Here is an 18,097-nt window from a genome sequence, read left to right on the forward strand (position 1 = left end):
ACTGAAACTTAACGCGTCTCTTCTATCTCATTATGTCATTAGTACACGTAGCATTAAGATCACCATTTATGTCTTTCTTGCGTTGAAAAACAATTCTTCAAAGCTTAACTTGCGTTAACACTGTTCTTGATCAATAAGCAAGGAACACGACCCAACAGTGCGGGCATTAAAGAAACCGGAGTTTAAAAAAAAATGCCCGGTAAAGTAATGTTTTACACCCATGACAGTAAAAATGTATACAACTATGTTTTACATATTTTTACCCTATATTATTTTATCTGTAAAAATATCTTTCGCCTCTATACATATTTTCTAAACATCAAAAACGATCATAACAGCAGCATTCAATTACTTGCTTCCCCCCTCCTGCAGTGCTCTAATATCTTTGTTTAGCCTATCAAGTGATAGAATCGGAGGTGGGGGGGGGGGATGGGAGGAAAAAGATGACAAGAAAAAATTAATTTTGTATCTATATACTAATTTAATATTCGTATTATACTAGGCTACCGGTGACCCGCTGGGTCAGTATGTTAGATTAGCTATGGAATTAATGTATGAGTGTGACATTTCTGACGTAAAGAAAATAGTTTTTGTGACATAACAGAAACATTTTTATGAAAGTATATTACAATGAAAAAAGAATATAGATAGATTTCTATGAGTCGTCCTGTTTATTGTTTATTTTTGAAAAAAAGAAAACTTACAGCCATTGAATTAGAAGTCGTTTGCCATACTTATAGGTAAATGTGCACTGAACAGATATCGTAATACTTCAAGTTAAATTCAAATTTTGATATATCTTTTTTAAATGAAATTGTTAGTTGAAAGTACAGAATAGTTAAAAACACTCTCCCCATGTTAAGAATGACTTTTTAAATAGAAAATGAAAATAAAATGTAACTTTTTCATTTATTTTAAACAAACATTCATGACCCATTGGGTCAAATATTTAATTTATGTTAATAATAAGGTCAATAAAACTAAGTAAGACTGTGGAAATGAACGATGTAAAAAAAAGCAGAAAGTTTTAACAATTGTTTATTTGGATAATTTAAACATGAAAAAAAAAACAATTGGGATGCTGAAAACGTACACAGTAAAACAATACGTTTTATTGTGTTGATTATTTATTTGTAAAAAAAACAACATTTTCGGGATTATTTATTTATGTTGGTAGTGTAGAAGAAAATGTATGAATGTTTTTAAGAAAGGTGTATTAAAAAATGGAGAATAAAAAAAAAAGGAAGAACGTGGGTAAATCGCCATTGTAAAATGCTCTTATAGTTGTCAACAGGTCAAAGTTGATTTATTTGTAAGAAATTGTGACAGTATAATTGTAATACAGAATAGTTGCAAAACATCCCCACCCTTCCCATGTTAAATAATAATTTCTAAATAATAACGCTAATATTTCAGTCCACAGGTCAAATTCTGCAAAAGTAGCAATTTGTGTTTATTTGTTTACGCTGTTATGGGTTTATGTACACATGCGCAACCGGAAATCGTAAACCGGATGTGTGGTTACAACAACTCATTACAAGGTCATTTGAGTTTTATAATTATATAGATTGTCACCGTTTATCCTCTTTTTTAATAATAGGAGCTCCCGATCGAATTATTTATAATTTGGAAACCGTGATACACGTACATACATTAAAGGTACTACGGTATTAACATATAGATAAGTTTAAATATGCTTAATTATTTTTTTTGTTTCATTTTAATTGCAGGAAGGTCTTGAATCTTGGACTACAAGTTCTGGTATTTCTTCATTAATTGAATCCCTGGAAGGTTGTTCAGCTGCTACCACTACCACTTTGTCCACTGCGCCTTCTCGAACAACTGGTCCGGAAGAATTGCCAAGGTACATATTTATTTTAAGACATTTTTATATATTTACTTACATTTAATTGCGTTATATATATCTTCTATAATATGAAAGTGTGTGTGTGTGTGCATTTTTTGTGTATGTCCGGCAAAGGCTTTTTGGGGGGCGCACTCCGGGGAGGTCACTCATTCTTAAAACTTTTTATATGCTCCCTAGATTATAATATCTATGATTTACGAAATGAGCTGGTGTGTATCTTTAATTTCAGCGACTTTTACGCACTATTTTCGCGATATTTCTTGGTCTACGCGTGTTTGTTTGGCTTTTCAGTATAAAAGCAAAACCGAATCCGTAACATCAGTCAGCTCCCTGGCACTCGTGCTAGGGACATCCAGAAAAGCAATAAGGTTTGATCAATGCAGGGGAAACTCCCTTATATCAGACAATTGCTATTCATCATCCCCCTATTTATGGGGAGCTGGTTTTCCCAACATCTTGTGGGAAACGCAGACACTGGCTTGCAGCCAAAGTTAAGTTTCCCTATATGGCATATGTTTGACCTCATTAAGTTCACACACCTGTCATTAAAGTTTTTAATTGTTAAATTAGAACACTTTTCATTCCTCTCCCGTCGTGGCCGAGGGGGTAAGATACCAGTTTTTTTCCCCTTTCTTTTCTATCTTCGTGTCAAGGCTTCGGGTTTGAGCCTACCTACCTACCAAAACTTTTTTTTGTTTTGCACCGACAAAAACACAGGCAACGTAATAAAAGTGAAAATGTGTGTGTGTTCATTTTTTCGTATGTCCGCCAAAGCTTTTTTTTTTTTGGAGGAGGCGGGGGTCACTGTTTCTTAGAACTTTTTTATATACTCCCTAGATTATAATATGTGCGATTTACGAAAGGAGGTTGTCTGTATTTTTTATTTCAGCGACAAAATTTGCACTGTGATTTCATTTTCTCTACTACTATGACAAGATGTTTGACCTAGAAAAACACAAGTTGACGTTCGTTTAACCAACTGCTTTTTTAAATGTTCGCCTTAAGGCTTTGGGTTGGGGCCTACCTCCCTACCAAAATTTTTTTTTTTTACTCCAACAAACACCTGGGCAACGCCGGGTACTCCTGCTAATCTCTATATATAAAAGGCAAAACGCGCGCAAGATTTTGTATGTCCAACAAAGGCTTTTTTCACCGGGGTTCACGGGGTGGGTGGGGGTGTTACTATGTCTTGCAACTGTTTATATACCCCCTAGATAATATTATCTAGGATTTGCGAACTTGCGTCGCGTCTAGATTTATTTATATTGACTTTTACACAATTCTTCCTATTTCGGCCCGTTTCGTGTTGATTCGGCTTTTTTGTATAAAAGCGAAACTGATATGAAACTAAGGTGTGATTCTCGGCCTACGGGTTGGGAGCATCTAGAAAGCAAATGGACGTTTGGTCAATGTCAGTTTTCACAGTCATATCAGACAATTGCTTTCATTTAGACACACTCCCCTAATAAAGGAGGAGCTGGTTTTCCCCAACACGTTGGGGAAACAAAACCAGACAAAGTTGGGTAAAAAACAAACACAAAAGGACTATCCTGCAGTTAAAATTACGTGTGAAATTTAATTTTCTTTAACCTAATTAGATTCGCCACGCACCTGCCATTTATAAATGTTAAATGGAAATTGTTTTCAGTTACTTTCCTTTCATGTGCTAGCGGGTAACTTGCCAAGTTTTTCGCCTCAACATTTCGGGTTCGATCCTACCTACCTACCAAAACTTTCTTTTTACGTTTTGTTTTTATATCATGTTCACTGATTGTTTTTGGATTTCCGATTTTTTAAAAAGAAGTTTAACATAGGGTTTGGATCTGTCTCCCCCCCCCCCCCCAACACACCTACAAAAAACTTTTCGCTGTTTTTTTGTTTTTTTTGTTTTTGTTCGTTTTTTTAATATTTGTTTTCGAGTCTACCTTCCTACCAAAACTTTTCTTTTTTGATCTACCCCCCCCCCCAATAACACACACACACCTACAAACACCCGGGCAATGCCGGGTACCCCCGCTAATCTATATATATAAAAGCGAAAATGTGTGTGTGTGTATGTATGTATGTATATGTGTTTGTATGTCTCGCAAAAACTTTCGACAGAGGCCACGGATTTTCACCAGATAGGTATCATTTTCCAGCTCGAACCTTCAGCCGACAAATATCGAAAAATTTGCCAAAAACATTCATTTGTTCATCTTCAACGGCTCACTTTTTTACAGGGAGGGGCAGAAAAAAAATCATATCTTCATGACAAGATGGCTTCTATGCATGCGCAAATAACGTCGGAACTTGAATTAGTTTAAATACTAAAAAAAACTGACCCAGTTTTGTCAATGTCCTCTTAGCCCAGTTGATTAAAGCGCGGTGTCATTATCTAAAGGTTGTAAGTTCAAATCGTGATGTGAGATGTCATTTTTATTTTTTTCAATTTTTAAAGTTTTAATATTGAAACAGGGTTATTTATGCCATTTTTTCACGCTCGCTGTTTTTTTTTTATTTTTCAGATCTTAAGTTTTTTTTTTTCCATCACATTCTCGTGTTTTCTTTTTTTGTTTTTATTTTTCTAATTTTAAGAAATTTTAACATCGTTAGTCTGCATTACGTTCGTTTTTTTTGTTTTTTTTTCGATTTTTTTAACAAGTTTTAACATTGTTTTTTTTTTTTTATAATATTTAAACAAGGTTATTACTTCGCTTATTCTTTTGTTTTGATTTAAGCACACGCACTTCTGGGCAACGCTGGGTACCCCCGCTAATATAATATAAATCTCACCTTTCTGTTTAAATGTATGTATGTATGTATGTATGTATGTATGTCTGCCTAAAACTTCTTAGTGGCATCGGACCAGGTGGAAACTGGTACCATCTGAAACGGCGATGTCTTGGTTGAATAATATGTGAAAATTAGAAAAAACGGTCAATTATTTCCTATAGAAATGGACGTTTGCGATGAGGGAGGTTAGCAAAAAATCGTTCCTTCATGACAATTTAGCCAAACATGCATGCGCAAAAAAATGTTCTTTCTTGAATTAGTTTAAATATAAAAAAAACGACATAACTTCGCTCACGCGATCATAGACCAGTGGTTATAGTGGCAGCGTCGTTATCTTAAGATTGCATGTTTGAGCCGAGATTTCGAATATTTTTTTTTATTTGATTTTTAAAGTTTTAATATTGAAACGGTTATTTATGCCATTTTTGCGTTCGTTTTTTTTTTTTTTTTTAATTTTTCCATCAGGCTCGCTGTTTTTTTTTGTTTTTTTTTTCCCCGATTTTTTAAGAAGTTTTAACATTTAAACAGGGTTATTTATGCCATTTCTTTTTCGTTTGCTTATTCTTTATTTTTCATTTTGTTTTGATTTACCCCCACACACCTCACCACACCCGGGCAACGCCGTGTACCCCCCGCTAGTAAAAACTAAAATGCACAAATGCCATCATCCGCTCTTTTCGATTGACTAGCCTTAATTTAAATCTTCGCCACTTCCAGTTTGGTGATGGATGCAACAGCAAAGACGTCACGTTTTTTTTTTTCACATTCTTTTCTTCCTTCATGGTACAGGTTCAAACCTGCCTGCCTACTACCACTTTTTTTTTTTTTTTTTTTTTTTTTTTTTTTTGCTCAACACACCCCTCCAAACAGCCAGGGCAACGCCAGGCACGCAGGCTAGTTTAATATATAAATCTCACCTGTCTGTTTGAATGTATGTATGGGTGTTTGTATATCTGCCTAAACTTTAAACTGGGTCGAAACCGGTACCCTCTGAAAGAGCGATGTCTCAGTTGAATAATATGTGGATATTAGAAAAAACGGTCAATTATTTCCTATAGAAATTGACGTTCGCGATGAGGGAGGGTAGCAAAAAATCGTTCCTTCATGACAATTTAGCCAAACATGCATGGGTGAAAAATGTTCTTTCTTGAATTAGTTTAGATATTAAAAAAATCTACATAATTTTGCTCACGCAATCATAGACCAGCGGTTATAGTGGCAGTGTCGTTATCTTAAGATTGTGCATTCAAGCCAAGATATAGGCTATTTTTTTTTTTTTTCGATTTTAAAAATTTTAATATTGAAACAGTTAGTTATGACATTTTTTCATTCTTTTTGTTTTTATTTTTCCATCGTGTTCACTGTTTTTTTTTAATTTTTGTTTTTCCGATTTTTTTAAAGAAATGTTAACATTTAAACAGGGTTATTTATGCCATTACTTTTTCGTTTGCTTATTCTTTATTTTCCATTTTGTTTTGATCTACCCCTCCCCCCCTCACTTGGGCAATGCCGAGTACCTTTGCTAGTGTGTGGGTGTGTATATATATATATATATATATATATATATATGAGAGTATTTAAACTATGCAAATTAAAATTTGCAAAAATTATTGAACAAAAAACAAGAAAAACAACATGGAAAAGATTAGTTCTTCATTCCATGGAGTTTCAAAAATTTGGATTTTTTTCATCAAAGGAAAATAACCATTAAAATAAATGTATAGAATTGCTATTGATTTCCTAGTTAGCATAAAAATTGAAAACTTCGATATTCAAACTGTAATGTTGAGGTGCCATTTTAAAGCCTTTAAAGTAACGGATCTACTTTAACTTACTAATTAACTTTGAACTGTTCAGACTGTCTTGACTTTGGGAAAAGGCTCCCTGTAATGTACAGATTTTTAATAACCAATTTGTAATGACTACTGACCCAACAGGTCACAGGCGGTCTAATCTACTATTATATAAAAGTTACTGTGTGTGTGTGTGAGTTCCTTCCTCATAGGCTTAGCTGTCTCAAAACTTATCTTTTGCAAATTTCACACAGTTAATTTATATGTCTGGCAGTGTTCTTAGATATGTTTTGTACAGAAATTCATCCGATAAGTATTGAAAAAAAAAAAAAAATCTTTCTTTCTTACAGATAAAACAAATTTGCAGGGGAATATTTTTGTTACACTGGCTAAGACGATAATTCTCAGCAAGTCATTTCTTCTTAAAAAAAACAAAACTATTATCATTTGGAGATATAGCTCAGTGGTAGAGTATTCGACTACAGACTGAATGGTCCTCAGTTCAAGCCCGGGTGTATTGCACAATTTTATTTAATTTTTCCTTATTAATTTACGATAAAAGAAGAGGTACCATTTAAAATCACCACAAATCATTTCTTCGTTTGCACATTTTAAGACTAAACATTAATCAGAAGTGACTTTTCCAGGGCATTCATTGTCAAGCCCCAATATCAGCTGACATAATAATGTAAATGAACACAGACTGAAATTTGATGAACAATATTATCATTATTATTCTTTTATTTTTTATTTTTTTGCAAATTGGTCCGCCAAGTAAATTATTTCTTGTAATAATATATTATATATTATTACAAGAAATAATTTACTTGGATTGATTCTATAATAATACATACACAATCTGCATAAATTATCATGTTTAAGAGTACTGTATGTCCAGTCAACACCGAGCATCCAGCTAGTATATATATATATATATAAATTTTTTTTAATTATTTGAGGGTAAACAATTACATATGGTCACTACAAATAGCCATCTGTTTCAGTCAATGAGACTTCCTCAGGCGACCTGGAACCTATCGATGCCACAAAAAAACAAAAATATATACATACACACATACACATGTATGAAATGTCAGACAAAATGGAATATTAGTATATGGAAAAGTGGGTAATAATGTTAACAAATTAGTAAAAATAAGAACACAAACCCATTTCTAAAATAGAACCCAGATATTCTGGTCGATTAATACAACCATTATTATTTTGTGTTGCACCAAATACAAATACTTATGAGTCAACTGAAATTTTTTTAATTTATTATTTTTTTTTTATTACATTTTCACCCCAAACAAGGCATATTGCCACTTTGGTGTAGGGGGCTACTATCAGGGGCAGCAATTACTGGGGAACTATGTTGGGATTTGGACAGCAAGATGTTGTTTCACGTTACACTTGAACTTCTGCATGTCAGTACAGTTAGGGAAGCAGGGACCTGGAATGGAATTCCAAAGTCTAGCGGTTCTGGGGAAGAAACTACTGGAGTAGAAAGATCTTTTACATCTAGGGATCTCTACTGTGTGGGGGTGAGATTTAGCTGCCTGTCGGGTTTGTCGAGGGTGTCTACGTCGGTGGGGCACAAGTGATTGCAGTTCGTCAGAGCATTCACCATTAAAATACTTGTAGAACAGGCAGAGGGATGCAACGTTTCGTCGATGGGACAGAGGCTGAAGCTTAAATGCCAGTTCAGGGCCTATCAGATTGGTTCTGTTTTAGAAATGTTTTTTGGTGTTCTTATTTTTATTAGTTTGTTGCTATACTTATCCAATATTCCATGAATAAAATTTTTTTAAAATTAGTTGACATATTTGAAATTTCAATATGTTACAATGTATCCAAAACAAATTGTAATGTTTTATTGTTTGAATAAAATAATGTTTTGTTGTTTGCATAAAATAATGCTTTGTTTAAATTCTCTTTTTTATTTTTTAACCAGTTTTCCATTTACATCGTCTGTTAAATCACCAGCACCATTTAAGAAAGCCTATGTTGAGTCGGAGCATGCAGATGGGATCCTCAAGTCACTCTCCTGGCTGTGGAGGACAAACAAACTCTGTGATGCGGTCATTTGTAGTGGTGAAACCAGAATTATGGTTTGTAGTGATTTTTATATTTTCCTTTGATTAAAACTTTCTTATTAACTTTAAATGTGTCATTTCGGGCAAAGATCACAGTGTAGTAGCTCTTCTGATGCTACACTTCATCCTTTCTGTCCTCGGTTAGTGGAGGAGAAATCCTCCATGACTGAGATAATTTTTATTTTTGTTCCTATCCAGAGTGCCCCTTTTTGGGGAGCTGGATTTTCACTACATTAAAACCGATCTTGTGTTTAATTCTGCCCTTGTGGGGAGGTAAGTAAATAAGAACTTTTAATGTGACACCATGATAGGTCAAATTACTGGATGGTGCCTATCTCAGGTCAGTCTGTGTGTTAAATTATATCAGGGCAATATCAACTGGCCTTACTTATAATTGATTTAGAACATTGACTATTATTATTAAAAAAAATAAAATGTTAAATAATGAACATTATTATTGTTTTGTAAGTGTTATGTAGAAAAAGGTATGCAGAGAGAATGTTTTGAAATAAGGAAGGTTTGGTAAAATATATTGATTAATTTAGAAACAATAACAAGGAAGGAATGCGGTGATGAACAAAATATGTTTCTAACACATTATAAAACCTGATTCAAGAAGTCACGTGTTAAAAGATGTGATTTGAATTACGTCATACCAAGGATTAACTTGAACATATACAAGAGAGTTAGGAGTTAGTGGAGAGGAGACAGTGAGTTATAGTTGAGAGAGGAACTGAGATGGTTCTTAGAAGATGGCTCCAAGTAAAGGGGATCAGAAACGGTGATAGTGAAAATCAGTGTTGCAACTTTCGAAAAAGGGGAAAAAACACTCTGGAATAAAAAGTTGCCGAAAATAAAACCCAATGCTCTGTCATTTTCTTGGAAAGAATTTCCATTGCAGCTTTCCGTCGAACAAGACCACAGATGGACCAGATATATTCCCGTTTGGCCAGATGTTAAAACCCCAAATACATGTTATTTGTCCTTTGTGTTGTAAAGGTATTTATGTATATTCTTGTCCCGTCATAAACTGTAATTAAATGTGCATACACACACAACGAATTTGAAATTAGACGATTACAACGCTCGACAATCATAGATGAACACAGGAGTATACACGTCATATAGATGACTGTGACGCATATATACATATATATATTCTGTATACACACATTCATTAGAAGAACATTATATACCACGCGCTTTATATACAGTGCTTTACAGATATATTGACCTTATACCTCCACAATGTAACATGTGTGCCGGTTAAGTATAAGAATTTGATTTTGTAAAATGTTAGAATATTAGCTGGTTTTGCCATTTGATGCCTACTCACTACTTGAAATCAACAAAATTAAACTAATTTATAAGAAGGCAAGACTAATTGATAAGAAAAAGAAGGCAAGACTAATCGATAAGAAAAAGGAAGGCAAGACTAATCGATAAGAAAAAGGAAGGCAAGACTAATCGATAAGAAAAAGGAAGGCAAGACTAATTGATAAGAAAAAGAAGGCAAGACTAATTGATAAGAAAAAGAAGGCAAGACTAATTGATAAGAAAAGAAGGCAAGACTAATTGATAAGTAAAAGAAGGCAAGACTAATCGATAAGAAAAAGGAAGGCAAGGCTAATTTACTATTTTTGTACCTTTTCTCCACGTTAAAAAACGACCCTGGTATCTAACTCTGTCCCGTGGGGAGGCATAGTAAATAGGTACATCAGTTTTAGAATTCAGGTGAATCAGACAGCAAAAGGACACTTCAGACTGGCTCTCAACTTGCTAACCAACAGGACGTTTGATGAAACTTCTTAATGTTCTGAATATATCCTCAATGGCTTTTTTAAATTTGGCAGTTGAAAAAGATTATCTTTACTGTTATATAAAAAAGAAACTTTGTGTGTAAGTTTGTTCCTTATAGACTCCAAAACGGCTGGGCCAATTTTTATGAAATTCCACGCAAATCTTCTTTATGTATCTTACAGTGTTCTTAGATAGGTTTTTATCAGAATACCTTCGAATTAATCCGATGAAAGAAGGAACAGGTGATTTTAACCAAAGTTGACACTTTGCACACCCTAACATCGCTAGTACATTTAAGAAGTTTTATTGCCACACAAGCAGAAAGGCCCGATAACAGTAGGTTCTTTGATATGGCAGGAGCGTATTTGAAATGAATATTTTGTTTGAAGTACTATTTCACCATGATACTTGACTTTTTCTTTTTAAACTTAAATTCAAGCCATTATCATAGCACAAGCAAAAAGACCAGGTATATAAAATCAACAGTAGGTTCTTTGATATGACAGGGGTGTGTTTGAAATGAATGTTTCTGTTTAGAGCAGCATTTAACCACAATGTTTTAAACTTTAATTCAAGCCATTATATATAAAAATAATTTTATAAAATTGTACATGAAAAGAATTCGTCAAACCAACAAGGCATCCAATAAAACTTTCGGGTTTGTATTACTGTACACATAGATTCGAAAAAGTTGTCAAAAACAAATATATAACAAATAAATGTTATCAAAGGCAAGATAAGTTACTTTTCTACCTAACTGGATATGTTTTCAGTGTTTTTATTTAATGTAACATGTTTATTTAGCTCGAAAAACATACTGTGTTTACCGATGTATTGGAAAATTCAAAATGGCACCCGACTCTCCCTTTAACACGGTAAGTTTGGGAAAAGGTGCTATAAATATAAAACTAGACAAAATACTGTTAGAAACTCGCTCAATATATGTTACCGTGGCATAGGTTGACATATATTCGGTGGGTTTTTAAAAGTATTTTGTCTAATTTATTATTTATAACACCTTTTCCCAAACTTACTGTGTTAAAGAGTGTCGGGCGCCATTTTGAATTTTCCAATACATCGGTAAACACTGTATGCTTTTCGAGCTGAATAAACATGTTACATTGAATATAAACACGAAAAATATATCCAGTTTGGAAGAAAAGTAACTTATCTTACCTTTGATAACATTTATTTGTTATATATTTGTTTTTTGTCAACTTTTTTGAATCTATGTGTACAATAATACAAACCCAAACTTTCTTATGTTCCAACCATATCCTCAAAGACCTTTTTAGATTTAGCCATTGAAAAAAAAAATATTTGGAATAGCGCATCAACCAAATGTTTACATGAACTTTAAAATTTTATAAGTCTAATAATGCGTTTTGTCACATTTTGAATTATGCCCTATCGGCTGGGCTACAAATTCTATGGAAATAACACCATGCAGAGGGTTAAATAAAAGAATATGGTCACCTATAGACCGTGGGTGGTGACTCCTGATGTTTTAGATTATGATCCTGTTGATGGAGCCATTTCTTTTAATGTCTAATTTGATTAAACCGAAGATTGGAGAAACTCAATTCGATCAATCAGCTGATTATGATGTGTCCTAGTATAAATAAAACTATATCCGATGGTGAGGCCCCAGCTTGCGGGATTTGGGGAGCCACCCTTTAATTGTCATTGCTCCCAGGTCCACTCTGACCTGGAGTGGTAGTATCTGTTAGGGTCCCAACTATGGGTTAAATAGAAACCGACTTGCAAAAAACAAATATATTCTATTAAAAAGATTTTCTTCAAAATCACCGGATTCGGCGTTAAATAACGTGGAAAGGGTTGATATGCTGTAAAACAAAAACAACCAACCAACCATCATGGACAACATCGATACTTTCACAACAATTTCAAAAATAAAAGAATGGATAAAAACATGTAAATGTAATCGCCCAAAAAACGAAGTATGTGATACCCTCTCCACCATATATTTCGGCAGAAGGGATGCAAAGAGAAGAAACTATTCTCTGGATATTGAGCACGTTTTGTTGCCTGTGCGTTAAAAAGAAAACTCCTCCCCCCAAAAAAAATAGATAGTAGCGAATGCCCGCGCCCCCAAAAAAAAAAAAAAATTTAGCCAAGTAGGAAAGCTCGAACCTGAAATGCAAATGAAGGGAAAATTTAATTTGGAATCTACTTTGCCCAATGTTCTAAGACGAATTATGACTTTATAAACCTGAAAAAATAACTTTATAAGCATTAAGTGTGTAATATGCATTTGTTTTTTTTATTTTTTCTAAAGGCACTTTTTTCACTTTTTTTTTTTTTTATAAATAAAGGAAATTTTCATTTTGTTGCTTCTTTTTTTTTTAGGAGGGGTGGGGCTTTTTCGATTTGTTTTTTTGAGGTTGGGGGGCTGTTTTGTTTCTAAAAGTTTGAATTTGAAGCAGTCAAAGTTTCTGTATAGCCGTTTCAAGAATAATAAAAACAAACAAATGAAATCTTTTCAGTTTATTCGTAAGTGTTTTTTTGTTTGAATATGTAAAAAAAAAAAAACCCAAACATTTCTCTATTTACACGGAATTATTTTTTAAGCTAGAAACTTATTGAGATTACCAAATTATTTTATTTGGTGAAAAGTTTTTTATGTTTCAAAGTTTCCAAGGGGAAATAACTCTACGTCTTTAAAAAAGTTGACGTCGGAAATAATTCCAAATAAATTAAATATATTATCAATTAAATTGTTATTTAAAGTTTATTAAATAACAATTTTAAATAGAACACTTAAAACAATTCTCTCACTAGAAGCGTTAACTAATATACAGCTATTTAGTAAAATTGATTTTCCTTAATGTAATATGCAAATGAGGTGGCCTCTTAATCGTATATTTTGCAAGAATCATACCATATATAGAAATAAATGAAAGAGTAAAGTAACAGACCTTTTGTATATATTAATCAAATTGTGAACAAACAAACGAACAAAGTAGCAATACAAATTTATATATATATATATATATATATATATATATATATATAGATGACTTGAGTGCCAATAGCTAGAATCAAAACCAAAACACAACTCTCCACCTATAATCCTCTGAGCCATGCCCATATGCATAATATATATATATATATATATATATATATATATATAATTAGGCTGTTATCCCATATTTAAAAGATGGAATAAAAAAGATGATCGTCGAAGACAAAATGCAAGCAAGCAAAAGTCCACAGTTTTATAATTATATAGATTAATTCGGCGCAACACTAATTAAAAAAAAAAAATATCAACTTTGTGGGTCTTTGTTTTGTCATTTTTTACTTTTAGTTGGTAATACAAGTATACACACAAACAACTGCCCTTTATATAATAGACAACCTCATTCATGATTAAATAACCCATAATTATCTCCACTAGACCATCTGTAAAAAATTAAACATCCTGTGTAGCAGCAAGTCCTGGGAACATCAATCTGAAAGAACAGTTGGAAACGACTTTATATCATACATTATGACCACGTAATCCCTACAGCCCCCTACCTTGAAAATGCTGCTGTGAGACCTGACATAGTTATATGGAATAAGTCAGAGAGAGTTGCAACCTTGGTTGAAGTGAGTGTCCCTAATGATGGAGGTCTGAACAGAGCTGAAAGAGAGAAACAGACCAAATATCAAGGTCTCATGTACGATATGAAAAGAAACTGGAATCTTAGAGAGATATTAATCATACTAATTATTATAGGTGCTACAGGGCTTATGAAGAAGAACCTGAAGTCCTACCTAATTAATATTCCTGGTGAACCAAGTGCAAGAGGAATCCAGACAATTGCACTTAAGGGAACAGCGAAGATACAAAAAAGAGCTCTCGGTTGGTTTAAAAAAAAAGCATGGCAATGTTGGCAGCTGGTTTGGCTGCCCAATACCCAGCATTACAATCTTCAAACGAAGAAAATGTAAAAACAAAAAAAAAAAGATTGACATGCTGCAAAACAAACCAATCAAAAGTTGAATTATGTATTTATTGAGTGAATATTTTTTTTTACAACAAAACATTATAGACTGAACAAAATATTTTAAAATGTATTTAATTTTTTCTTTTCTTTTTTTTCTAACGTTTTTATATATTTTCTTTCTAGTTGCATCGTCTCATACTGTTTGCCGTGAGTCCTCATCTATTGGAGAAGAACATTCGAGATGGAGCCGAGTTGGAAGTAAATCTTCCTCCGGGTATTAGTGATGAAGCTCTTGCTACCTTTGTAGCCTTCCTCTACGATGGTGTCCTGAACTTAACTGAATACAATCATAAAGATATCGAACGTGTCGGCAATTTGCTTAAAGTGGAAAATGTCCAACGGTATTGTCGTGAGTTTGCTAATAGCCTGGCTGAATATAAACTTCATCAACAACTACCAGTACCAATGACTGTTGTCGTAGACCCAGCAAACCATGAATATACCGGTAAAAGAAAACGTGGCCGACCGAGTAAACAAACTGTAGTGCTCAACTTGGGGGACGATCATACCCTTGGAGAACGATCAGACCCAAGTCATTATTTACAGTCGGCCGAACTGTCCAATTATCATAGCTTGTCCTTAAGCGGCTCGACCATATCCAGAATGAATAGTGATATGCCGGTAGTATTTCCTGATAGCCAGGAATACTGTCTTCCGTCCACCAGTCAAACTTCGCAGATTTTTGCGAGTCACCAAGGACATGTTAAAACAGAACCATATCAGCAACCGCCAGAGTTTTGCTCACCGTTCCACATAAACCCTAAAAGCAGCAGTAAGTCCCATAACAAGGACGATGCTGACAACATTAGTTCTTTAGGCACCCATGAAACTTCTAGAAAATCGTCTACACCAGTAGACATTCAAACTAGTATAACTGCTGCTAATAATAATAATAATGATGGTGATAATAATTCCGCATCTGCTAACAGCAACACTGACGATGACTGTAGAAACTTAACCAGTTCCGCTGGTTCGACTGAGAAGAGCACGAGCAAGTCTTCTGCTAAATCTCTCAGTTCTCCTTCGTCGAAAGGAAGCATCACTGCTTCATCAGAGACGCTGCAGCAGCCCTCAACATACGCTCCGAATGTAATCACGTCTTCGGCAGCAGATAGATTTTCTTTGTATTCGCTTGCCTCAAGCTGAAGAGGGAGAAATATTTAATTTTTTATTTGGTTAAAAAAAAAGAATTTTATGAATCTCATTGAGAGTGAGAGATGAACGGAGATTTAAAAAAAAAAATTGGTACTTATATACAGTTTAATGAAGACATTAAAAAATAAAAATATCAAAAAAAGGTTATATTGTACATATCCATTGTGGAATGAAGTTCTCCGGAAAATTTTTTCACTTAATTTGATCAAGTAGTTTTTTTTTTAATTTTTTTACAGCGAAAAAAACGGTTTGTTATAATACCGAGCAAAAGGTTCGATTTTTAGGAAGAAAAGTTAGTATTAAAGATGGGGAGGGAGTGTTGGCGCTTTAAACTGAGTTATCTCCCCGTGGCGTGTTCAAGAAATTCAAAGATGGCTACCTTCACTGCACTTTCATAAAAACATGTTTTTCTGCTGTAAAAAGAACAAACTACTTGATCAAATTAAGTGAAATTTTTTTCCAGAGATCTTCAGTCCAAAGCGGATACGTACAATATAACCTTTTTTCGATATTTTTATTTTTTAATGTCTTCATTAAACTGTACAAGTACCAAAAAATTAATTTCATATTTAGATGGGGGCACTTGTTGAAGTTGAATAGTGAGTCATTTTAACTAGATTGCCCCCCCCCCCCCAAAAAAAAAATTCCCTTTGTTTTTGCTTAAATTACTTGTGTACTTGTGTTGGCTATTACCCAAGAAGGGTTGATTCTGCGGTCATTGCGAAATGTTCACATTTTTATAATAGACACCAACCGCCATGATTAAATGGTAAAATTGAGTCGATCCAACTAATTTGGCTGTGGGTTTACATCTTAACAAACTCAATTTTTTGAGTTTATTTTATCAATTAGGGTTTAAGGACTGCAGCAAAGGGGGGAACCATAGGAACAGCTTTCGATTGACATGGAGTAATTATGAAAATATAAAATAATTATCCCTCGTTTATTAAAAAGTTTTGTAAATAAAAAAAAAAAGGAACCCTACATTAAAAAAATAAATCTTGCTGGCAAAAACTGATCAACTTTTTTTTTTTTTTTTTTTTTACAAAAATGCCATGTGTGAAGGTCAAGGTCAAACCAATGTCAGGCGAAATCTGTCGCTTTTGTTTCCTCTATCTGCTGAGTTCCTTAAACCCTAATTAATCCTCTTTTTTTTTTTTTTTTTTTTTTATATATATACGAATGTTTTTATTTTATGATAATTGAGTGTGCTGACAAATTTCTTAGATTGAGGAGAAGAAAAAAAAAAATTGATCTTTTGTTTTATGTTGGTCTTAAAAAAATCTATCGTGATTAATTTCATAGTTTATCTGAAAGTCAAAGTTATTTGACTATTGATCAAATGACATGCATGAATCTGTATGATCTCTTGTTGCATATATACACCGGTGTTAGATGAAAGCATCTTCCTTAACTTATGTGGTAGTTATTATGGATACTCTAGCTCTTTGTCTTATTTTCTTCTCCCTCTACTTTTCTCTCTCCCATTTTCCCACTTTCTTTCTTTCCCACTTTATCCCTTTCTCTTTCTATCTTCTCTTTTGCTCCCTTTCTTTTTCGCATAACTTCTTCTCTTTAAACCTCCTTTTCCTTCGTAACCCTCACTCTCTCTCTCTCTCTTTCTCCTCCTCCTTCTTACCTTCTTCATTCTCCTCTTCCCCATCTCTTCTCTGCCTCTTATTTCTCCCCTTTCTTTTATGTCACCATCTCTTCCTCTCATCCTCTTTCTACCCCTTCCCTTTTTTTGGCTATTTTGATCTTTCTGTGATTTCATTTTCATTTCTTTATGTATCAGTGCTCATCGTTTTTTTTTTTTACTCTCTTAAAAAGAGATCATCATTGTCATCCTTATCATCATTGCTAATTAGATGAACTGTTTTTTGTTTTATTTTTTAATATTTTAGTACTTATGCAGTGTAAGGACCATGGTTTACAGAAAATATGGGAAGGTATCAAACAAGTTTGTGCTTTTTTTTTTTTTTTCTGTGAAAATGCTGGCCAATTTTTTCAATGAAAAAATTTGAAAATGAAAACAATATTCTTTACAATTTTTTTACAAAACTTAAGAGAAAATTGAAATAAAATCAAGAAAAAACATTCATTGTAAGGTAAGTTTCATGAATATTTATTTTTTTGAATAACCAAAAACTGATACCAAACAAACATTTTAATTTGTTTTTCTGTTTTTTATGGTTTTTATATTCAAACAAGATAAATATTCAGATTTTTTTTATAACAAGTCAATGATAGCAAACTAATGTTTTGTTTATGATTTTCTGTATTTTTTAAAGTGCTTAGCTTTTCAGCACACTCCGGTGTTTTACCAATAGCATGGTCCTTATACTATATAAATATCAACATTTCTATTATGTTTTCATAAAAACAACTTATCATCATCATGAATGTCAAAATCATGTAACGTTTCTTTTAGATGAAGTTAAAAAAGAATTTCTTCAATTGTGTAAAAATTAGTAACAAAATAAAACATTGATTTGTAAACAGAATGCATAATTAGCCAAATTGATATCATCAAAGTCTATGAAATTGGCTTATCATTCATTCAAATGCACACAGATCTAAACTGTTGGGAATGGT

At 33.3% G+C, this 18,097-nt stretch overlaps 1 protein-coding gene across 2 annotated transcripts in view; it reads left to right on the forward strand.

Moving 5' to 3' along the window:
- Positions 1-16,477, forward strand: part of LOC145260468 (uncharacterized) — a 91,541-nt gene extending 75,064 nt beyond the window's left edge. For both annotated transcript variants that reach the window (XM_080118555.1, XM_080118554.1), the window contains 3 exons: positions 1,731-1,864; positions 8,390-8,546; positions 14,471-16,477. In XM_080118555.1, coding sequence (XP_079974681.1) covers positions 1,731-1,864; positions 8,390-8,546; positions 14,471-15,493 — 1,314 coding nt within the window. In that variant the 3' untranslated portion in view covers positions 15,494-16,477. The remainder of the gene's footprint in view (positions 1-1,730; positions 1,865-8,389; positions 8,547-14,470) is intronic.
- The last annotated feature ends 1,620 nt before the right edge of the window (positions 16,478-18,097 follow it).

This window comes from Euprymna scolopes, chromosome 36 (assembly GCF_053919585.1).
Source record: "Euprymna scolopes isolate OS-2025 chromosome 36, ASM5391958v1, whole genome shotgun sequence".
Classification (NCBI taxonomy): Eukaryota; Metazoa; Mollusca; class Cephalopoda; order Sepiida; family Sepiolidae; genus Euprymna; species Euprymna scolopes.